The following is a 25030-nucleotide window of genomic DNA, read 5'->3' as shown; positions in this document are numbered from 1 at the left end:
ACTGCAAATCTGAATTGAAGTAGATTAGCGCAATGCTAATCCAAAGTGGGCTGATCGTGACAACAGTGTTGGGTTACAAAGCCACTAGCTGGGTATTTTGGTGTATACGCATACATAGAGTAAAAATAAATCATTTCTCTGAATGCTTTCTACGACTGCGAGACAAATGAAGACTGGCGTTGACCTGGTATGTCAGCGAGAGCAAAATAGCCTTAGCAGAGATTTCCTCCGAAAGCTTCCCGTTCTGGAAACGAGCCCTTCTCATGTCTGTCCATCATGTTTTTTATTGTATCCAGGAGCATCTGTAGTCTTTCAACAGTTCTTTCAACTTCCGTTATGCAATTTGATGTAGCGTAAGTATCATATCAAGTGATTCACAGTTTGCATTTATCCATTCGGTTATGTCCATCTAAAATATTTGTTTCAGTGCATTCGAACCTTTTTACCAAAGGAGATGAGTATTGTCAGAAATTGCTTTTGCCTTGATGTCTTCTTACGCGACAGTATTTATCCATGCATTTTATCCACAGGTTCATATAACTGTCTCCCCGTCAACTGAATTTGGCTTTTATTTTTAGCCACAACAGACAGACTGACGGTTGCAAAGCAGCTTGTCAAGCAAAGAACGGAAAGCGAGCCAAAGTTTTCAAGCTCAGGATTTGATCATGAAGTATCATTTCAAGCTACATGACAAAAAAGGCTCATAATTTCGGGTGATTTATATTAAAACAATGCATGCTGTCGCACTGTCTTCCAGAAATGAGCTCCTCTGGGAACGCTGACCTGGATGAAAATAGTCCATAGTCCAAATTTACAGCCGGTGTAGAAAAACTTTTCATTCCTCTAGCTATTTAAAAGGATGCTTGCCAAAGACAACTTTGCATTGATCACTGTACCAGGTCTAGCAGGCAAAAACACATACCTACTAAAATAAGTACTTTGCAAGGAAATAACAGGAAAATACAGATATATTATAAGATTTCTGTGTGAATTAGTCAGGAGAGTGGAGTCAGTTTTAACGGTGCCGTAAAAAAAAAAAAGCGCATCTAAATGCAAAACTAAGGAGAATGTAACTGTTTCCCCATGTGTACCTGAGGCTGTGACCCAGCCTCATGAAAGGACTTAATTCTGCCTGTTTACTATCAGTGTGCCAGTTCCTCTAGGCATGTCAAGTCTGTAGCTGGGAAAAGGACAAGGCAAAATGACCGTCCACTCAGTTCCATCAGTTTTTCCTATTAAATGAAAACCCATCTAAAAAAAAATGAGGACTATCGTGTTTAATTGTGTTTTGTTTCTTTTATTAGATTAACCAAATCTGAATAATCTGGTATTAGATGTGGTTTGAAAAACATTTTATCTACTGCCTTTCAGTTTCAGACTATATTAAGTATTGAAGTTTATGGTTGCAGTTTTTACTAGGAGATCGTTAAAATGGTCATTAGGAATTTTTATTTATCCTTAGATAAGTTTTAAATATGCAATGGCAAGACTGGTGATGTAGAACTGGAAAAAAAGATTTTTTTTGTGCATCACTACAAATTTCAAACAGGGTTCTTTAAACAAACAAAGCAAAATGCTATGTTGATGGCATTCTATAGCCACAGTGTTTTCTGACATGTTTTGGTGAAACCAACCCATAAATTGTTTACTTATAAAAGCGCATTAATTTTAGCTATAAGTATTTTAAGTTTGAAAAATGGCACACCTCACCTTTAAAGGGATTGTTCACCCAAAAATTTTTACCCCATGATTTTTTCACCCTCAAGCCATCCTAGGTGTATAAGACTTTGTTCTTTCAGACGAATACAGTCAGAGTTATTATTAAAAAATGTCCTGGCTCTTCCAAGCTTTATAATGGCAGTAAATGGGGTTTAAGATTTTGAAGTCCCATAAAGTGCATCCATCTTTCAATAAAAGTACTTCACATGGTTTCAAGTTGTTAATAAAGGCCTTCTGAAGCGAATCAATGCATTTTTGTGAGAAAAACATATATTTAAAATGCAGTGATGATTGAGGAAGCGCTAAGGAGAGAACAAAGGAGACTGGTGTCACGTCTTACACAGGAACACACAAACAACGACGTAGTAAAAGACGTATAATTAATAAATCCAACAGAACTTCAGGAAAAACAGGAACACCGGGGGATAACATTAAAGACCGACAGAATGCAGGGGAAAACACACACCTTAAATAGAAAGACTGATTACAAACATCCAGGTGACAACAATGAGGGAGAAACCAAAACACTCAGAACTGCGGGGGAAAATGGGAGAAACCAACATGAAAGTCCGGGGGTGTGACATTACCTCCCCCTCCCGGAAGGCAAGGCGTGTCCTCGCGCCGACAAACGGGAAACAGCAAACAGTCTTAGGAGGGGGTTTCGGCGGAGGACGGACTCCCGGGAGGAGGGCAAGAGATGGAGTCCGGAATGGTGACGGAACAGTCCATGGAGGTGATGACAGAGGGAGGAGCCAAGGAGGTGACAGGAGGGGGCTAGAGCAGGAGGAGCCAGGTGAGACCCAGAACGCAGCCATGATGGAATGCCATGGTGGAGCCGATGGAGGGAGGAGCCATGGTGTATGTAAGGCTGACGACTCCATGGGGCCGACCGACGGAGGTGGAGCAGGTGGTGGTGGAGCCCGAGGCGGAGATGGAAAGCCGATGATCTTGGGCGACACCACGGATCCGGAGGGCCAAGGCGGAACCCAAGGCTCTGGTGACCAATGCGGAGATGGAGATCCGGAGGTCTGCGGCGGAGCCGGAGCGACAGAGGGCAGAGGCTGTGCCCGCGGGAGGGAGGAGGTCCACAGAGCCGGTGGGACGGAGCGACGAGGCGCAGCCAGAGGAGTAGAGTCCAGAGGCGAAGGTGGGGCGACGACTGACCAGGGCGGAGCCGGAGGGACGATGGGCGACGGTGGAGACGAGGGAGCAGAGAGACGGGGTGGAGCCGCAGGGTCGGAGGGCCGAGGCGGAGTCCAGGACGGAGATGAGGGATCCTCCAGCCATGACGCCGATGGAAGCTGGCTGACCTGCGGCAAGCCCACTGCACAGCTGGTGGGCTGGGGGTGAGCAAGGGGACAGACAGAAAACAGCGGGGATTCTGGAAGACTGGACGGAACCAGCGGAGATTCAGGCATAGACAGAAGAGGGAGGGAGGGTGGGTGGGAAATCCAGGCAGACAGGTATTTCCGTGACAAAGTCTATTAAGTCCCCAGAGTTGTGCTCATGCTCACCCCCAATGGTGGTGCAGTGGATGGGGCTCTCTACCGCCCTCTCTTGCTCCACGAAGCACTCCACCGTTGCAGATGTAGTGGCCGGCTCTCGCACCTGGTCGGAAGTTATGACCCCGTCGGCGCTCCATACTGCTGTCGCTCCGGGCTCAGGCTTCCCATCTACAATGGGCTCAGGCTCGTAATCCGTGGGTCGGGGTGGCTGGCTGGGCTCTGGGTCTGAAGTGACACTGACGGGTGGGAAACGAGGGTTTGTTTCTCGCCAGTGTCCACTCCACAAACGCGGCGAAGTCCACTCGAGGGCCGTCCTCGGACGACGGCGCTCTGCATGACGCGTTGAGGCTTGCGTCATAGAACGCACAGAGCGCGTCATCCGGATAGCAGGTGGTATGAGCTACGAGCTGGAACATCAACATGTAGTCCTCGAGCGGTTATTCCCCCTGCTTCAGCCGAAGAAGGCTAAATTCCGGACGGAGTAGGGGATCCATAGAAAACACACGACGGAAACAAAAGACTGGAAAAAACGAACGGGAAACAAAACGGAGGTGAACACGCAAAAGTAACTGTATTGGTCAGTCTTTCTGTCACGTCTTCCGACCAGGTGCGAGAGCCGGCCACTACATCTGCAATGGTGGAGTGCTTCGTGGAGCAAGAGAGGGCGGTAGAGAGACAGACTGATTACAAACATCCAGGTGACAACAATGAGGGTGAAACCAAAACACTCAGAACTGCGGGGGAAAATCAGAGAAACCAACATGAAAGTCCGGGGGTGTGACAACTGGTTCTCCTTTGCTGTAAACAAAACTTGCTTCTTGCGAGACTAGAATACGCTACCAGAGATTGTCTAATTATTGGGAGATGACATGGTCTGTTTTACTTGCTACTAGATAAAGAGTAAGGGTCAATTTGGATTACACATGCCTTGATAACCAATCACATTATAGCCTTGACGTTACTGAATTTCAGTCAGAGTTGTGCAACATTCAGTCGCCGTTTACTGATACCATAGAAATGAATGGTAAGTACCGTAAGCTGAATGTCGCATAAAGTCTGTGATTTCTCTCTTTTTTTTTTTTTTTGGTGTAAACTCTAAAAATTGGTTAAATCCAAAACTATTCATTAAATGATAAGATGTTTCCTAAAAAAAAAAGCTGTTTATTTAACATAGTAAATCCTCTCCTTCATTGAAATCCATTAAACCGTTTAAAAAATGGCCTCTGGTCTCTTCCCTGCCGTTACACTTTTTGGCTAAACACTGCAGGCTTGCCTTCCAGTGGCTTTGAACACTACACCTACATCCTACGGCATCCGCTGAAACGCTCAGAAATAAAGGTACAAAAGTTGTCACTGGGGCGGTACCTTTTTAAAAAGTACACTTTTGTACCTATTAGGTTCTAATATGTACACTTGAAGTACTAATAAGTACCTTTAAGGTACCAAAATGGACCCTTTAGGGATAAACACATACCTTTTATAAAAGGTACCGCACCAGTGACAGCTTTTGTACCTTTATTTGTGAGAGTGCACTCTCTTGTGAACACACGTACGACAGTTAGCAGAAGCTAGAGATTACAGTTTATAAAGTTTTAAATATGGATACTTTTCTTACACAAACACATCGATTTGCTTCAGAAGGCATGTGGAGCACTACTTATAATAGATGGATGCATTTTTATTGGACTTCAAAATTCCCTCATTCACTGCCATTAAAAAGCTTGGAAGAACTAGGACATTTTTTAATATAACCCCGATTGTATTTGTCTGAAAGAAGAAAGTCATAGGCCTATACACCTAGGATGGCTTGAGGGTGCTTAAATAATAGGGTAATTTTGGCAGAACTATCTCTTTAAGGAAGCTGTTTCACTCATCTTTTACTATAACCTCTGTAATGATCTTTCCACCATGGTTTGGTGGCGGTTTAGTGGTTAAATATTTTTGGTTTAAACTTCAGACCTCTTGTCTATTGTAGTAAGTCTCTTTGGTTAATAAAGTATTTGCTAAAGAATTAATAACTAAAACAATATGATGGGTTTCAACTATAACACTATAATTGGAATGGTTAGCAACCACCAATAGACCTTTAAAAATTCATTGGAGATGTTTTGCACCAGAGACTTTTATGACATTTTCCTGTTCAGAAACTCAAGGAGACTCGACTGGAGACTGAATAAACATCAGTTAAACAAGAGCCAGGAAATGTTAAAACGATGAACACCCTATAGCTTAAAATTGTGAAGGCTGTAGGTTTAAACTCTGTACCACTCTGTAGCAAGCTACTTACCTCGGTTAGCTTTAGCTGGACTGTCAGGCCCTCGATGCGAGCATTTACTGTTTAAGGTTTCGCGGGCGAAATCCAGTCATTTCATTAAGAATCCGCGGGATCGGCAGTTTCACCTGAGGAAGAAAAAAAATCGCCACGCAGATTTCGTTCGTGTTGCTCGAAAATTTCCCACTTTGACGAACCAGCTTCTTGGTGTAAAATGTGACTGTGTGAGTGATTCTTGCATTTCTACACTTATAATAGACAATAGGCGTTTTTTGGCCGCCAAATTTCGCTAAAGTGACCGCACCTTAAATGGTCTACTTTAAGTCTCTTATTTATACAGTCAAACCTAGATTTATTCAGACACCTTCAACATTTCTCACATTATCAGTTTATTCACTGTAGTTTAGAAAATTGTAATAGAATATGACAAGAACTCAGTTAAACAAATTCGTCTTGATAATCACAAATGAATTACAGTCAAACCAAAATTGATTCAGACACCTTCAAAATTTCTCACATGATGACAATTTATTCGCTATAGTTTAGAAAATGGTAATAAAATATGACTAATAATAAAACACTCAAGAGTTAAACTGTCAGAACAAATTCATTTTAATAATGTCAGATAACTTTGCTAGAAAGGTATGTAATAAAAACATGGTCAGGTCAAAGTGTCAAATTAAATTTTTGGTCCCAAATGTTTATCATTTAACTGTATGAAGATTTTTTGGGTATAATATGTCACAGTTTACTTTATTTTGCTATCCTCACTTACTTATATGAACTATAATGTAAGTAGATCATAAATTATATCTGCTGTCTTGTTAATCTGAGAATTTTAAGCTTCATGCTTTTGCAGAAAATATCTGTTCTTCATTATTGACTGCGACCCATTAATATTTATACTGCAAAAACAATGTGGTCACATGATTTTTAAATGCTTCAGAATGTGGTCTGAGTGATCAAATCCCAAAACAATTTTTTGGACATAATTTTTATACTTGCACTTAATGCTCACCGCAGAAATGAATGTTAATACCAGATGTAACAAGGTCATTGTTGCATTCTGGGATGTCAAAGTGTGTCCTCATTCTCAATTTAGTGAAGCCCGGCTAAATATGTCCTAGATCCGACAGCCTTTGTGTTTCAGAAAGAAGTCTGCTAACTCAGGCTAATATTTTAGTAAGTGTAAAGGCTAGGAATGAAGACTTGATAATACTGGTGTGATGTAATGCACTTCTTTTGTCTTGGCCAGTAACTGAGGCCTTGATCTCAAAAGCTCTGATTACAGACACGCTCAACCTGTCTTTTTATATACAGCGTCAGCATTTATTAGTTGCATAATGTGCCAGATCGGAGCGTGAACAGCCAATGCAAGTTGTAAAATTAGGATGTTGGACCTTTCCTTCTTACCATGGGAAAACTGCTCGCTTTCCTTTAACTAAATTATGAAAAGACCTTTGGGAAATCTGAATTTGGGTACTGTAGTTATTTTCTCTCATATGACTATGGCATGTTGTATTATATTGACAGCTTTATCCACGTAATCACGGCAAATTTCTGCTGCCTGTCTGCCTGTATATGAAATATGGTTTGATTTAGCGGCTAATATTTTTAACTGCTCCACGCTTGGTCCCAAGGCACATAAGGCACTTCCAAACAGCTCTCTCATTCCAGCGTGTTTTTGATTTTATGTCGAATAAAAAATAGACATAAACTGTATTATGACATTCATGCAGCACAACAGAAACATCAATGTGCAACAATGTGAATTTAATCAGTGCAATACACAAAGCCGAGCAGACTTTTCTCATGTTATTGAGGATCCCATCAGGCCGTTCTCAGCTGTCATTATTGTTTGTGGCGCTGCCAAAGACGTCCTCCAGAAAGAGCGAGTAGTTGATGGTTTTAACTGCAGGGTCTGCAGCGTCTCCTCTCCAGTCTGCGTCAAACTGAAAACAACAGCACGACAAGGCTTTGAGAAACAGTTCACAGAGGTTCCTGGAGCACATATGTTTAGCTGGCACTCTCATTTCATGTCTCTGCAAATTAAGCTGAACGGAGACATAGGTTTATCAGGCCAGATTGACTTTAGCACATGGTAAATGTCTTGTACTTGCTATTTAAAAGTGTGTGACAAATGTTTAACGACTTTGCGTGGTTCAGTAAATCAGACACATATTCATCTTTTAAAAAGAATGGCTGCAGATAAGACTTTTTATTGCTCAATATGTTAAGGTGACCAGATTTCTCAAATGAAAACTGGGAGCATTTTTAGTTCAGCAGTCTATATATCATTGAAATATCCAGTGTTATTATCTATGAATTCAAAAAGGGGGACAGTTTTGTGCATTTTGAACATGGTGAATGTAGAACTGTGATGAAATATTGTATATCATACTTTGACATACTACTATAAATTAGTGTAGTCATCAACACACACTTATGAACTGTTAAAACTGTCCAGAGTAACTCGCAGCACACTCATTTTCCTTAATCTAATGTTTGTCGATGGACAATGAAAGCAGCCATCTTACTAAGGGATAATTCACCCAAAAATTAAAATTGTCATTAATTACTCACCGTCATGTCGTTCCAAACCCGAAAGACCTTTGTTCATCTTCTGAACACAAATTAAGATATTTTTGATGAAATACGAGAGCTTTATGACCCTGTATAGACAGCAACGCAGCTGACACGTTCAAGGTCCAGAAAGATAGTAAGGACATTGTTAAAATAGTCCACATGATATCAGTGGTTCAACCTTAATTTTATGAAGCTATGAGAATAATTTTTGTGTGCAAAGGAAACAAAAATAATGTCTTCATTTAACAATTTCTTGTCTTCTCTGTTAGTCTTCGACGTGTGGTCACTGAAGTTGTAGGTCGAGCTGGAGTTCTGATGTACAACCGAGATACGCTACGACTTCTTTGCAAGCAGAGGAATGCACATGCAAAAAGTCTTTATTTTTGTTTTTATTCCACACAAAAAGTATTCTCGTAGCTTCATGAAATTAAGGTTAAACCACTGATGTCACATGAACTATTTTAATGATGTCCTTACTACCTTTCTTCGCTTTGAAAGTGTCAGTTGTGTTGCTGTCTATGCAAGGTCAGAAAACTTTCGGATTTTATCAAAAATATTCTTATTTGTGTTTTGAAGATGAACAAAGGTCTTACAGGTTTGGAATGATGAGGGTGAGTAAATGATGATAGAATTTTCACTTTTGGGTGAACTATACCTTTAACTAAACCTAAGATATTTTTTTAAATGTCGTTAATTGAAATAGGGCTGACAAAAATGAAATAAAACTACTAGATTAAAACATCTAAATCAAGAAAACTTTAAAGGTCCACTAAAGGGCTTTGAAACACGCAGCTTTATTCTATGTGTTGACCTAATTTCAACTGACACAGATTGACAGGGTGGGACATTTAGCATCCCTGTCCCCTTTATTAAATAGCCAATAGCGTTTCGTTTATATCACAGCTCGGACCAGAGCCGTTGAACTCGGTAAAGCCTTATATTGAATGCTTATATCTTGTAAATGCACATTTTGCAATTGTTTTGAAGCACACTAGCTTATATATAACCTTAAGGCTATCTTCATACAGTTGAGGTCAAAAGTTTACATCCCCCTTTCAGAATCTGCAAAATGTTAATTATTTTACCACACTGAGAGGGATCATACAAAATGCATGTTATTTTTTTTATTAGTACTGACCTAAATAAGATATTTCACATAGAAGACGTTTGCATATTGTCCACAAGAGAAAATAATAGTTGAAATGATAAAAATGGCCCTGTTCAAAAGTTTACATACACTTGACTCTTAATACTGCGTTGTTATCTGAATGATCCACAGCTGTGTTTTTTGTTTAGTGATAGTTGTTCATGAGTCCCTTTTTTGTCCTGAACAGTTAAACTGCCTGCTGTTCTTCAGAAAATCCTTCAGGTCCCACAAATTCTTTGTTTTTTCAGCATTTTGTGTATTTGAACCCTTTTCCAACAATGACTGTATATTTTGAGATCTTTCTTTTTCACACTGAGGACAACTGAGGGACACATATGAAACTATTACAGAAGGTTCAAACACTCGCTGATGCTCCAGAAGGAAAAATCATGCATTTTTGAATTTGAAGATCAGGGTACATTTAACTTAGTTTGTCTTCTGGGAAACATGCAAGTATCTTTTTGTGTTTTAACCTTCTGTAATAGTTGCATAAGAGTCCCTCAGTTGTCCGTAGTGTGAAAAGATGGACCTCAAAATTATTCAGTCATTGTTGGAAAGGGTTCATATCATATACACAAAAATGCTGGAAAACCAAGAATTTGTGGGACCTGAAGGATTTTTCTGAAGACCAGCAGACAGTTTAACTGTTCAGGACAAACAAGGGACTCATGAACAACTATAACCAAACTAAAACAACACACACACACACACACACACACACACACACACACACACACACACACACACACACACACACACACACACAGCTGTGGATCATTCAGGTAACAACACAGTATTAAGAATCAAGGGGATGTAAACTTTTGAACGGGGTCATTTTTATTAATTCAATTTATTTACATTTCATTATATTACATTTTTTTATGTGAAATATCTTATTCAGGTCAGTACTAAATAAACAATAACATGCATTTTGTATGATCCCTCTTATTTTGGTAAAATAATTGACATATTGCAGATTCTGAAAGGGGGATATAAACGTTTGACCTCAACTGTACTAAAAGCCAAAAAACTTCCATTTTGATTTTGAATGAATGAATGAATGAATGAATGAATGAAACTGAAGTACAAGTTGAAGTACAAAATGACTAAAAATTAAAATTGAATAGAAATATATAAAAAAATATATATGAGTAAATACTATAATAGCATATAAATAATGTTAAAATAACACTGGATATCAGTGCATATTGGCCACCAAAGGAAAAAAGTCCCTGGAAATCAGGGCATCTGGTTACCCTGTCACATAACAAGCAGTAAGTACAAATACTTTCTTTGCACAGAGCTTCATGTGGTTTTTATGAAACATGGCTCTAGTCACTAGACGAGACCGATTAGACAGGCCGATCGATCCTTACAGTTTCAGTGTGGTCTTGTGGTCTTATTCTTCTTTCTTTCATACTAAGTAGTATTTGATAAATGCAGGGTAATTCACCATTGTAATGGCTGCTAGATTAGGTTCAGCCAGGGCCACAGGAAATGGCTGGAAACTGGCAAATTTAAGCAGTCAATAAACACGGTGAAATGAGCTATGAGAAATGACTGCGCAAAGCAAAAAACACAGAATCACACAGCCTGGCTTGCTTCTTATAGATCCGTCTTAGAATCTCTATGTATGGTCCCGCAAGCCCTAAATGCATAGAAAAGACAGGGGTAAGAAACTATATAGGCAAATCGACCACTGGCTCCCCCTGCTGGTTGGTTAAGACCCAGCAGAACTGGAAGGCTCCTCATTGTGAGTCAGTGAGCAGATGGTTCTGCTTAGGCTCCAAGCAGGCATGCTAAATTACTGCACTGTAATAAAAGCTCCACTTCAGAGTAGTTGTTGAGTGGGTTTTTCCCAAGGCTGATTTACTTGAGATGAGGCTTGGAGGTGCTCAAAGCTTGTGGGGCCCACAGGTTACCAGGGCCTGGACCCTGACACAAACACTCTCATGTACATATGGCCGCTTTCGCAAATGACAAAGAATGACGTCTCAAAGTATGTGTTTGATGACAGAACAAATGGACTGTTTTTTTTGATAGTCATCATCGCATCCAGAACTTTTTAACTCACCTTCACGGTGACATCTGGAAGCACAGCAGGGGCGGGGTTTTCTCTCCAGTTGATACTGGATAGGAAGGCGTGATAGTCTATCTTCTCAGACTCATCTTGAAACCTGGGTGCGAATATTAGAGATGCAGAAAATATGGATGCATTGTTTTGAAATGTTTCTGGGATAATAAATGGATTTTTTGCTCTTTTGACCCTACTTTTCGAGGAGGGCTCGTTGTAGGTCAATAGACAGGGGCAGTTGGAAGGCTTTAAAGATGATCTGTGCTTCTTTAGAAGAGAGGTGTCCAGATCTACAGCAGCATTTGAGAAAACAGAAATGAGACAAAAAGAGAAATGAGCAACTCATGTCAACACATTCTGCAATAAATATAGAAATAAAGTAAATCTATAATTTAATAGATATACACTACCAGTCAAAAGATTTTTTAATGATTTTTTAAAGTGTCTTTTGCTCAACAATCCTGCATTTATTTGATACAAAGTACAGAAAAACAGTACAATTTTGAATTTAAAATAACTGTTTTCTATTTGAAAATATATTTCAAAATGTAATTTATTCCTGTGATTACAAACGTTTTAATTTTTAGCATCATTACTTGGGCCGCATGATCGTGATTTGCTGCTCAAAAAACATTTATTATGTTGAAAAGATTATTATGTAGAATTTTTTCAGATTTCTTGGATGAATAGAAAGTTCAGAAGAATAGCATTGATTTGAAATAGAAATCGTTTGTAATTTTTTAAATGTCTTTATCATCACTTTTGATTAATAATAATAAAAAATGTTTCTTAAAAAGCAAATCAGCATATTAGAATGATTTCTGAAGAATCATGTGACATTGAAGACTAGTAATGATGCTGAAAATGTAGCTTTGATTATAGGAATAAATAATATTTTAAACTATATTCAAATAGTAAAAATGTTATTTTAAATTGTAAAAATATTTAAATTTTTTTACTGTTTTTGCTGTACTTTAGATCAAATAAATAAAGGCTTGGTGAGCAGAAGAGACTTCTTTTTAAAAAAAACTTTCAATTCTTAAAAGAGTATATTTATATAAAATCTGTGAGAAGTCTCTTTCAGGTCTCTCTATACAAAAAACAGTATTTATTTGAATTACAATGAACCATTTTGTAGCATTACAAATATCATTACTGTCACTTTCAAACAATGTAATGCATCCTTGCTGAATAAAAGTATTAATTTCTTTAAAATTATATTACTGACCCCAAACGTTTGAATAGTATAAAATACATTAGAAAATAATGAGTTGTTATTAAATTATTATTGTCATTTATAGTTTTCTGATGGAGTTCATAACGGACAGCTGCAGACATTCCAGGTTCATTATTTTCAGAACATCGTAAAATAACTAAACTTTCCACAGGGCCACATAAACAGGACAAGCACGTTGACCTGTCGGCATTCTTCCTCATCTATTTCCCCTGCCTGCAACATGCCAAAGGTCTTCATCTGTTTCCAATGCTTCACTTGAACCGCTGGAACTAATCGCACCCCCTCAATCTAAAGCAGATTGATGGTTATTCTACCTCACCGTGATTGTTAGTGGTCCACATCAGTGCCTGCGTGACTCTGAATAGCTAAGATAGGTTGTCCTTACGCAACAACAGGGAATGATTTTGCGGTTCTGTATGAATGCATGTTTATGTCAATGTCGATTTCTTATTATATACATTTGGTCATGCTACAGGGTGCTTACAAGTAACAGATTGAAGAAGGACCAAGTTAACATCAATTTATGAGATCAATCATGTTTAAATACAGTGGGGTCCAAAAGTCTAACACCATATTAAAAAAAAGGTATTCAAAATTTTATTTAAATCAGGAAACATGTAAACCAAAACAACATTATGAATTAAAATGTGTAGTACTGGCAAAATGTGTAATATTATTATGTTTGGTTTTCTTAAAAGAGTAAGTGAATGCACAGAAAAGGTGCGCCATTTTGAAACTAAACATAAGCAGCAAATTCTAAATGATATGTTTTTAATGTTACAAATAAATCAAAAGAATACAATTTTACATACACTACCAGTCAAACGTTTTTGAACAGTATGATTTTAATGTCCCTTCAGTCTCTTCAGCTCACCAAGCCTGCATTTATTTGATCCAAAGTACAGCAAAAACAGTAAAATATTCAAATATTTTTACTATTTAAAATAACTGTTTTCTTTCATTTATTCCTGTGATTTCAAAGTTGAATTTTTAGCATCATATATAATGTTACAAAAGATTTTTATTTCAGATAAATGCTGATCTTTGGATCTTTCAATTTATCAAAGAATCCTGAAAAAATGGACTCAACTGTTTTAAATACTGATAATAATAATAATAATAATAATAATTTCCTGAACAGCAAATTAGCATATTAGAATGATTTCTGAAGGATCTTGTGACACTGAAGATTGGAGTAATGATGCTGAAAATTTAGCTCTGATCACAGGAATAAATCACATTTTTTAAATATATTGAAATAGAAAACAGTTATTTTAAATAGTAAAAATATTTCCAAATTGTACTGTTTTTGCTGTACTTTGGATCAAATAAATGCAGGCTTGGTGAGCAGAAGAGACTTCTAAAAAAAAACATTAAAACTCATCAAAAACTTTTGACTGGTAGTGTATTTGCCTATTGACAGCCCTTTGTGCACAATTAATCCCATAAAATTATATAAAATATATTGAAATAAAATTATATAAAAATATATTTAATAATATTAATATTTTAATAATAAATATTTTATATTTAAGAATATAAAATACAAGGAAATCTATTTTATAAAGTTAGATTTAAGACAGAAAGTGATTAAATGGAGAAAACACTGCTCTACCTGCCCCGGTCCTCGTGTGTGAAAGCTCGGATCATATCTGTAAACTTCTCAAAGTTTTTCTTCTTTAGCTGATCCTGAGCTACAGCAAGCATGAGGCCCAAGTCCACCTCTTTCTGTTCCCGAACTGAATAAGTGCGACCCAGCGTTATGATCTCGTGTTCAGACAAATGAACGTCCATTTCGGCCAATAGAGTCCTGTAAAGAACACAAGCCAGTTACAGAATAATTGTGCACTGTTAAACTAAATAGTGTTTTTATGACACAACAGTGAAGAGTATGTTAGGAATTAGAGTTGTGTACAGTTGTTATAATGTCTTGTAACCAGAAGAACTCAAACCCCAAAGAACTCTTAAGTTTTGTCCCCAATCAGCCAAAACTGCGGCAGAACATTTTGCCAGTCACTTCTATTTCTGTAGGTAATCTCACCCACATAAAATCTCAAATTCAGTGAATGTGATCCAAAACTGCACTCAAAATAAATTATATGGCAGGCTAGAACAAGGCGTTATGTACCTTTTATTTGTGTATTTCTGGCTGACTTCTTACCTGAATGACTCATATGGAATGAAGCCAGTGCTGCTTGGGTCAGTCATGGTGAAGAACTGTTTTACTTTCTTCTGCTCTTCCTCACTGATGGATTTTACTTTGCTAATAACTGTGCCAATATTGGCCTTAGGGAACTAATGGAGAAAGATAGGTAAAGGGATTTCAATGAAGTTTCTGTGTAAAACATTTTAATCAAGATTTGTGTGTGTTACCTCATCCGCATTCTGCTCCATGTAGTTGAATGTAAATTCATCAGCATCCAGTAGCTGGAAGGGCTGATTGTTCAGATCCAGCCGAGCTCCCACATACAAATCCTGAGCTGTGAAATACTCGGACATCTCACTTTTAAACAACTCTTGTCCTGGCTTCTTCACTCGACCTCTCTTTAAAAACTTGCCCCCAATCACACCTTAAACACAAGAACCAAGGAATAACATTAGGTAGAGTCTTAATTATGTTTTTTTTTCTGATCTCAATTTACAGGAACAGGACAGCAATACCTGAGTTTCTCTGCGGAGGTTCAAAGACTGCTATGGTGTCATCACTGAGGTAGAAGTATACGATAAAAACACGTTCCTTGTCGATAGAACTGTCTGTCAGCATTTTCGCCACAAATCTCAACACATTGCTAACCAGACCTTGCCTAAAGTTGAGAAAAAATTTAGTTTATCATCTGGCTGAAGAATGTTTTGTTACAAAAGACAGGAGTCAACAGAATAAACATTTTATCATTGGTTGCACATTTTAAAATCAAACAGATTATGTTTTTGACTACACTTTGAAATTTGTTTGAGCTGAAAGGTATTTGTTTAAAAATGTCATCACGTCTGTATACAGCATAAAACATACAAACAATCCACTAGAGTTTGAGGATTTTATTTTCAAAAAGGTTATTTTAAAGACATAGTTCACCCAAACCCAAAATCTCGGTCATTGCCCCTTTCACACAGTAAATTGTTGTAAAATTACTGGAATGACTTTACCAGTAAGTACAAAAATGTGCTGTTCAAACAGGCAACGACATTTCGTCTTTTTACTAGTAAAGCACCATTCACACATCCTTTTCAAAATACTGGTAAATTCTGTATCTTTGTTGATGTTCTAATTTTTGTGTCAAACGTTCACATTGATGCAGCGCTTTTGGCCCAGAGACACATCGTATTAGCCCAGAAGGCACACAACGTCATTAGACGTTGATATTTTGTTAAATTTTGGTTGTGACATTGACCTAACAATCCAACGTTAAGTCAACGCTAAATTGACGTCAAATACTGACAACAACCCGATTTTCATTCTCAAACAAAATGCAACATCTGTCCAACATTGGGGTCCAACATCAATCTGACATTATATTGAAGTCTGGTGTCTGCTGGGAGACAACTTCAAACTGAACTACACAGTGCGGAGTAAATGCCTGATCTATCAGAATGTTATAATTTGGCCCAGAGTAGACATCTTACATCAGCATGTTCTGAACTTGTACATGCTCATACCGGTAATCTTCATTCTGCATTCACACACAGCATAATACCAGTAATTTGCCTGGACGAATTTACCGGTATTTATGAAAAGGTCCTGTTCACACATGATGTGTTAACGGTAATGTACCTGTAATTTACCAGTAAAGACTGTATGTGTGAAAAGGGCTATTCACTCTCATGTCATTCCAAACCTGTATAAGTTTTTCTTTCTTCCTCAGAATAGAAAAAAATTATTTTGAGGAATGATGCTAACCAAACAGTTTTGGTTAACGCTGATTTCTATTGAATGTATAAAAAAGCCACACTTTATCAAAATATCTTATTTTTTGTTCCATAGAAGAAAGTCATACTGATTCTGAACAACATGAGGGTAAGTCAATGAAGACAATGATCTCTTTAAAAAAGTGCTTGTACATCTCTTGTTTGTTATGTACAGTTAAAGTCAAAAGTTTACATACACCTTGCAGAATCTGCAAAATGTTAATTATTTAACCAAAATAAGAGGAATCATACAAAATGCATTATATTTTTAATTAGTACTGACCTGAATAAGATATTTCACATAAAAGACGTTTACATATAGTCCACAAGAGAAAATGATAGTTGAATTTATAAAAATTACACTGTTCAGAAGTTTACATACACTTGATTCTTAATACTGTGTTGTTACCTAAATAATTCAGAGCTGTGTGTGTGTTTTTTGTTGTTGTTGTTGTTGTTGTTGTTTAGTGCTAGTTGCTCATGAGTCCCATGTTTGTCCTGAATCTTCTTGTCCAGATCCATCTTTTCACACTGAGGACAACTGAGGGACTCATATGCAACTATTACAGATAAAACGCTTACTGATGCTCCAGAAGGAAAATACAATGCATTAAGAGTCGGGGGTGAAAACATTTTGAATTTGAAGATCAGGGTAAATTGAACTTATTTTGTCTTCTGGGAAACATGTAAGTATCTTCTGTAGCTTCTGATATGATATATAGGCAAAATAAAAACTATAGAAAAAATTACACATGCATCGTGTTTCCCCCTGGAGCATCAATGAGTGTTTGAACCTTGTGTAATAGTTGCATATGAGTCCCTCAGTTGTCCGCAGTGTGAAAAGATGGATCTCAAAATCATACAGGCATTGTTGGAAAGGGTTCAAATACACAAAAATGCTGAAAAACCAAAGAATTTGTGTTTATATTTTTCTGAACAGCGGGCAGTTTAACTGTTCATGACAAACAAGGGACTCATGAACAACTTCTACTAAATTAAAAAAACAGCTGTAACAACACAGTATTAAGAATCAAGTGTATGTAAACTTTTTTACCAGGGTCGTTTTTTTTTTTAAATAAACTATTATTTTCTATTGTGTCTAAATATCTTGGGTCAGTGCTAAATAAAAATAACATGCATTTTGTATGATCCCTCTTATTTTGGTAAAATAATGAACATTTTGCAGGTTCTGCAAGGTGTATGTAAACTTTTGACTTGTATCAACTTTATATAGTGAATGTCTAATGTGTTTCAACGTCTTAAATGTAAAAAGTCATCACCCTGAGGCTCACTGTGTCAGAGAATAGTTCAACAATGTATAGACAATGACAATGCATAGAGAGTGATGAACACCACCTGTACTGTTAATTTTACTTCTAAAGTTAAAATATTTTTACTTGACAAATAAAAACAAACATACTTTTAAATTGAACTACTGTTTATAAGTTTGAGATCAGTTTATTCAGCAAATGTGCATCAGATTGATTAAAAGCGACAATCAAGACTTTAAATTAATCAAAAAATCAATTCCATTTGTCAAAATCCTTTGTTTCTTGAGCATCAAATCAGCGTATTAGAATGATTTCTGAAAAATCATGTGACACTGAAGACTGAGTAATGGCTGCTAAGAAGTCTTGAGACAGCCTTATAGACTAAACAGACTAAACTGCATTTGACATACCTGTGCCAAGTACTTTTATATGCTAACTATACTAATGGACTCCCTAACTTTACTAGAACGTTTAAAGATCTGTCCTCTTTCCAACTTACAGTGACTATTCTTTAAATATTTAGTTCACCAGGCTGACAAGATCAGGATGGGTCTTGGTTCCTTACTTACATTAAAGAACTTTTCTTGCTTATTCAATGTTTAGTCCTGTCACTTAGCTGCTCTGAGGTTATTACTATCCATAAAAGAATAGTTTACTTAGAGGAGGCTTCTGCCAATGTCTGACAATGTATTGTCCAAAGCAAATTGAGCGAGACAGTAACTTGCAGCGTGATACTGTTGCTGGACTTATATTTGGAAGCAAAGCACTGTGTAAACAATGTGTGATAATAAACTGATTTGCAAAAGAGTGTTTAACATCGGAAGTATCGTGAGATTGTGTCTGAGTTTCTGATTATTTCACATAAGTGCATGTGTTCATCCATATGCTGTACTGCAAAGAGCTGCACTTAAATGATGAAGAATGACTTTAGTGGGACAGACAAGGGTCTAAAGTCTTCTGTCAAAAAGATTAGAAAGCCAGTAAAGGTCTGACATTTTTTGAATGTATTATTAATGGTTTTAAATGAAAGGGAAGCATATATTCTGGACATCCTAAGGGAGATTAGCTCCGCTGGTTACCTGTCTTTTTCCATAAGCTTCCTGAAATCCTTCTGAGGAGGTTTAGGCAGCAAACCCTGACAGGAGCACAGCGAATCTTCCTCAGATCCAAATCCAGTGTAGGGTGGCACCTGTCTGGCTGTTTTAGGAAGGGACGAGGCCTTGTATGAAACAGGTGTGAAGTCCTCTGTGAAGCCACTCAGGAAGAAAACATCAAACACACACACATTTAAGCAGACATAAGCATGAAAAACCGGAAGTGAGGCCAGACAGGTTGCGTTTACCCATATGAATTCAATCTGGAACCTCTTAACCTTTAAGAGGTGAACAAGTGCTTCATCAGAGCCCGTGTCAACCTGGCTCCATTAGACTCATGTGTAACTAATGCCATGATCTCTTCAGTCTGCACAACGCCACAGCAGACAAATGCACGCGCACCCGTATTGTGTTACCGCTGGCATGGAACTCGTGTGCTTCTCATGCCCGGGCTTTTGAAGACAAAGAGGCCAAGCTGGTCATTGCTCATATCTGCTGTCCAAAAACTGAGTCACCTTGAGGTGTCAATCAGTTCTGCCCCTTTAGTCTTCTGTCGTTCAATGCGTGTTATTCCGACAGTTATTCAAAGAGATGAAAGCACACTAGGGAGCATTAGTCTCTCATAGAGACGTGGGATTTATGACAGGAAGACTTTGAAAATAATGAACAGCTTGTCAGACCACACAGATGCGATGTGCGCTGAGAATGATTAGTTGGGGTATGTACACTTTCGTTCACTTTTTTAGTTCACTGCAAACAGCAGAAGACTGCACATGTTGTAGAGAGTTTGTTTGCAGCAAACAAAACAAATATGAGTTCATTACACAGTTCTTAAGTCACAGGTGAAACTCAACACTGACATCATGTGGTCATTAATAGTGGTGCCAAACCCCTCCCTCTAAAAATTTTTCAAAACCACATAATAATGAAAATAATCCTTTCTCCTCTTCTGTTTTATACTATGATACTGTAAATACTATAAATAAATCATATAAAAATAAATAATAATTTGAAAAAATGGCTATTTATATACACTGCTGTTCAAAATCTTAAGTTTTATGTTCATCAATGTTCCATTTATTTGATTAAAAATACAGAAAAAAGTAAAATTATGAAATATTATTGCAATTTTAAACAACAGTTTTCTATTTTAATGTACTTTAAAATATAATTTATTCTTGTGATGCAAAGCTGAATTTTCATCAGCCATTACCTTCAGAAATCTTTCTAATATGCTGATTTATTATCAATGTTGGAAACAGTTGTGCTGCTTAATATTTTTTGGAACCTGTAATACATTCTTTGAGTTCAAAAGTATACATACACTTGATTCTTAATACTGTGTTGTTACCTGAATGATCTACAGCTGTGTTTTGTTTGTTTAGTGGTAGTTGTTCATGAGTCCCTTCTTAGTCCTAAACAGTAAAACTGCCGAAAACTTCCGAAAAATCCCAAAAATGTGTTGTTCTTTTAGACTTTTTTGTGTATTTGAACCATTTCCAACTATGACTGTATGATTTTGTGATCCATCTTTTCACACAACCGTTAAACAGTTACAACCGAGGGACTCATATGCAACTATTACAGAAAGTTCAAACGCTCACTGATGCTTCAGAAGGAAACACAAAGCATTAAGAGCCGGGGGTGAAAACTTTTTGAATGTGAAAATCAGTGTAAATTTAACTTATTTTGTCTTCTGGGAAACATGTAAGTATCTTCTGGAGCATCAGTGAGTGTTTGAACCTTCTGTAATAGTTGCATATGATTTCCTCAGTTGTCCTCAGTGTCAAAATTTGGATCTCAAAATCATAAAGTCATTGTTGGAAAGGGTTCAAATACACAAAAATGCTGAAAAACCAACATATTTGTGGGACCTGAAGGCTTTTTCTGAAGAACAGAAAGAGTTTAACTGTCAAGACACTAAAGACTAAGAGTACAGATGCTAAAAATTTAGCTTTGCATCACAGGAATAAATTCTATTTTAAAGTATATTAAAATTGAAAAGTACTATTTTAAATTGCAATAATATTACTGTTTTTTTCTGTATTTTTAATTCATTAAAAACAGCCTTGATGAGCAGAAAATACTTCTTTAAAAAACATTACAAATTTTACTGACCACAAATCATGAATTATGACATAACCTAAAAAGCAAAACTCACCAATACCATATTTGGATCGATAATATTCTTTAGTGAAGTTGTCGCAGTCACATATTATCACCCTACGACCCCACACATTAATGATGCCTCCAATGGTCAGGTCACGGTCTTCATAGAATTCTTCTTCTACTGCTCCAGTCTGTAAAATATTAAGACATTGGCATACTACTCCATTAAAACCAAACTAATTAAAAATTGTATTTTGAACAATTAACAAATCTTGTGGCCATTGATAATGGACCATTTTTTAATCAGTACTCACTTTGAGGCTGTCCAAAATGTAGCGTCCTCCTTGTCCGACTGGTCCAAATACATTGAGGACCGTGCGGTCTGTTATTTCTCCCGGCTGACGTTTGGGAATGGGAGCATGCTGTTTGATTGATAACAGAGAAAAATGATTATATTTTTCCCAACTTCAAGGACAAGTGAAATTATTTACTCACTGGGGGTTTCCTGCAAAACCATTTTAGATGACATTTAGTGAAAGGCAACAGAATGAGTGACAAGACTACATGACAACAGAAAAAAAAACCCTGAACAAATCCTTCATAATAAATTCAGACTGCAAAACAAGCAGGGAGGAAACCGAAAAGTGCTTTAGGGAAGTTGGATGTTCTTTCAGCCTTGTCAGTCTGGATAAAAGCTTGGCATGGAGGATGGAGAAATGCGTCCAAGCAAAAGAGGAGAGACGAACTGATACACTTAGTCTCGTCTAAAGGTGGAACAAACAGTTTTGAACCATTAAGTATCAGGTTTTTTCATTGAAATTATCACCTCTGCATTTATTTGATTAAAATACAGTACAGACAGTAATACTGTGAATATTATAACAATATAAAATAAGTATTATATATGTGAGTATGTTCTAAATGTATTTTTGTAATTTATTGTTCAAGAAACATTTCTTCTTATTATGAGGATGTCATAATAAATTATGGATTTTTTTTCAGTGCTGTTTCTAACCTTGGGAAGCTTGCCCCTGTGCAGAAATTTAGGGACAGCATCTCGACCGGAGTTTGGAAGGACAACTTCGTAAATTTCCATTGTGTCATCTGCCAGGAAGTAATGCAAGATCAGCTCTCTGGGGTCTCCAAACATGCTCTCGGTATCATCCCAGTAGCAGTAGAAGCGCAGGACATTGCGGTCATGTTCCAAAAACTGCTTCAGGGTATCTATTCTTTCATACGGCCGCAGAGGCTTCATGTTCTCCTCCATCTGTGAGGTGGAAAGAAATAGTATAATATTGAAGTATTGATATTCCTATTTAGACACACGGTGCTTTCTTACCTCTTGTCGAAGGGTGGTATAAGGATCTGCTGGCGTGGAAGCAGAGGAGTTTAGGCGTACCCCCATTTTTATCAAGAAGTTGCGTGTGAAGGGGTCACAGCCTGTAATCATAAAGGGTCTGGAATAGAGCACTATTTCCTGATTGATGTTAAAATGGTGCACATTGTAGAAGCAATCCTCTTTAGGAGTTGGAAGAGGAATGCGGTGTCTCCGAATCAGGATTCCTACATAGAATTTAAACAGGATGTTATTACTGGCTTGTCATTAATCAAGATGCTATACATTTGATTCTGATGGTTTACCCTGTGGGATCCCACTGTTTTTGAGCTCTGGCTCCACGACTTGTATGGTGTCATCCTCCAGATAGAAGTAAATCTTGCACTTTCGCACTCTATGTTTTTCTTCCCTACTCTGAGGTACAGATTCTTGGAAATAAGCATCAAAACACAGGACCTTCAGGTAAAGAAATTGGGAAAATTAGTATTCTTTGCACAGCGCAAGGTAAAAAAAGGTTATTCCCAGTCATTTTGTAGTGATGACAAACCTGTTTGTCAAAAGCAACCCATGACGGAGCTTCACTGCCTTCTCCCTTTGAAAAAAGTGAATATTTGGGTCTTGTGCTCTGCCCCAGAAGAAGTTCACCTCCAATGCCTGGCTTCTCTGCTCCAACCATCATGGCCACTCCATTTGAATAATCAAAATGCTGAGATTTGTGAAATTTGTCTCTTCCAAGCTGGAAAATGGTGAAGAGTAAATAAAATGTTTTCATAATTTTGTTATGACACCATCTTTGTTTGATCATTTTAACTGTCGTTTCTACTCTATTTTATGTGTTTTTGGTTTTACTCATCAGTAGTTAGTTTTTGAAAAAAATGAACTTAAGTGTAGGTGTGAATTTGGAACCACTCTGAACTAACTAACTAAAGGGTACAGTATATACCACACACACACACACACACACACACACACACACACACACACACACACACACACACACACACACACACACACAGTTTGAATATTTTCAGCTTATGTACAGTAGAGGACAAAAGTGTACATACACCTTGCAGAATCTCCAAAATGTTAATTATTTTACCAAAATAAGAGGGATCAGACACAATGCATGTTATTTTTCATTTAGTACTGACCTGAATAAAATATTTAACAAAAAAAGACGTTTGCATATAGTCCACAAGAGAAAATAATCATTGAATTTATAAAAATGACCCTGTTCAAAAGTTTACATACACCTGAATGATCCACAGCTGTTTTTCTGTTTGTTTAGTGATAGAGTCCCTTGTTTGTCCTAAACAGTTAAACTACCTGCTGTTCTTCAGAAAAAACCTTCAGGTCCCACAAATTCTTTGGTTTTTCAGCCTTTGTTGTGTATTTGAACCCTTTCCAACAATGACTGTGTGATTTTGTGATTCATCTTTTCACACTGAGGACAACTGAGGGACTCATATGCAACTATTACAGAAGGTTCAAACACTCACTGATGCTCCAAAAAAAAAAAAAAAAAAAAAAACACACACACACACACACACACACACACACACACACACACACACACACACACAATGCATTAAGAGCCGGGAGTGAAAACTTTTTGAATTTGAAAATAAGAGTAAATTTAATTTATTTTGCCAACATGTAAGTATCTTCTGTAGCATCCGTGAGCGTTTGGACCTTCTGTAATCAGTGTCAAAAGATGTATCTCAAAATCATACAGTCATTGTTGAAAAGGGTTCAAATACACAAAAAATGCAGAAAAACCAAGAATTTGTTTGAAGAACAGCAGGCAGTTTAACTGTTCAGGACAAACAAGGGACTCATGAGCAACTATCACTAAGCAAAAAAAAAAAAAAAAAACAGCTGTGGATCATTCAGGTAAGAACACAGTATCAATAATCAAGCATATGTAAACTTTTGAACTGGGTATTTTTTATAAATTCAACTATAATTTTCTCTTGTGGACTATATGTAAGCGTCTTTGTGAAATATCTTATTTAGGTCAGAACTAACAAAAAATAACATGCATTTTATATGGTCCCTCCTATTTTGGTAAAATTAACATTTTGCAGATTCTGCAAGATGTATCTAAACTTTTGACCTCAACTGTAAATATGAGCAAACTGCTACCAATTAGATAACTAACATAGTTACTAACTAGATACTAACATAGTTAGCAATGCTTAAACAGCTTTTATTCACAGAAAGTTATTTTCCTCAACATAGACAAAACATGAATAGATTGGTATTACTTACATTTCTATTGGCTGAATTTCCAGGCAACATTGGTAGCGCCATTATTAGAAGCAAGCGACAAAGTAGGATTTTCTCAGTGCAGGACGACCCCAGACTGCTGGGAATGAGATTGCCAAAGTAACAGCTTGTTTGCAAATATCATTGCTAGGCAACGAAACGCAGATCACGTGACAGTTAATTATTAAACTGTTTGCAGTTAATCCAATGTTTTCGTTTAAAAGACATTAATAATATTTCAGGTATCTCAACAACAAAGGCCAGTTTTGAATCTCTCTCTCTCTCTCTCTCTCTCTCTCTCTGTTTCATAAAGGGTAGCTTGCGTTGATAGATAAATAAGACGGTCAGAAATAAAAAATGAATGAGTTATTTTGAGATATTTCTGTGGTAATATTTTTGTGATACAGTACTTACATACAGTAGGACCTACTTCTAAATCTCTTCAGTCAAGTTGTTGTGTTACCGTAAAACTGCATGATCGCCAAATTCTCATAAATGTACAGTGGTGG

At 37.2% G+C, this 25030-nt stretch overlaps 1 protein-coding gene across 1 annotated transcript; it reads right to left on the bottom strand.

The window, feature by feature from the left end:
• Nucleotides 1–6104: 6104 nt before the first annotated feature.
• efhc2 (EF-hand domain (C-terminal) containing 2) lies at nt 6105–24566 on the bottom strand. The gene is made up of 15 exons (XM_073845092.1): nt 24525–24566; nt 22801–22989; nt 22559–22709; nt 22257–22480; nt 21933–22184; nt 21232–21339; nt 20970–21108; nt 18794–18959; nt 15202–15344; nt 14914–15110; nt 14702–14835; nt 14156–14350; nt 11501–11593; nt 11304–11406; nt 6105–7448 (listed from the first exon to the last, which is right to left on the bottom strand). The coding sequence occupies exons 1-15, from the start codon at nt 24564–24566 to the stop codon at nt 7338–7340; spliced, it is 2247 nt and encodes a 748-aa protein (XP_073701193.1). The 3' UTR covers nt 6105–7337.
• Nucleotides 24567–25030: the final 464 nt, after the last annotated feature.

The sequence above is a fragment of the Garra rufa genome, chromosome 8 (genome assembly GCF_049309525.1).
Source record: "Garra rufa chromosome 8, GarRuf1.0, whole genome shotgun sequence".
NCBI lineage: Eukaryota > Metazoa > Chordata > Actinopteri > Cypriniformes > Cyprinidae > Garra > Garra rufa.
The sequence above is the reverse complement of the archived record's forward strand: the minus strand, read 5'-3'. Positions and strand labels throughout refer to the sequence as shown.

What these genes read in the sequence shown, in the direction of transcription:
- efhc2 (XM_073845092.1), bottom strand. Translation starts at nt 24,566, where the DNA reads ATGGCGCTACCAATGTTGCCTGGAAATTCAGCCAATAGAAAT. An exon ending in GGGTTGCTTTTGACAAACAG is followed by an intron (nt 22,710 to 22,800) that starts GTTTGTCATCAC and finishes CTTTACCTGAAG; the next exon opens with GTCCTGTGTTTTGATGCTTA. An exon ending in AAACAGTGGGATCCCACAGG is followed by an intron (nt 22,481 to 22,558) that starts GTAAACCATCAG and finishes AATTCTATGTAG; the next exon opens with GAATCCTGATTCGGAGACAC.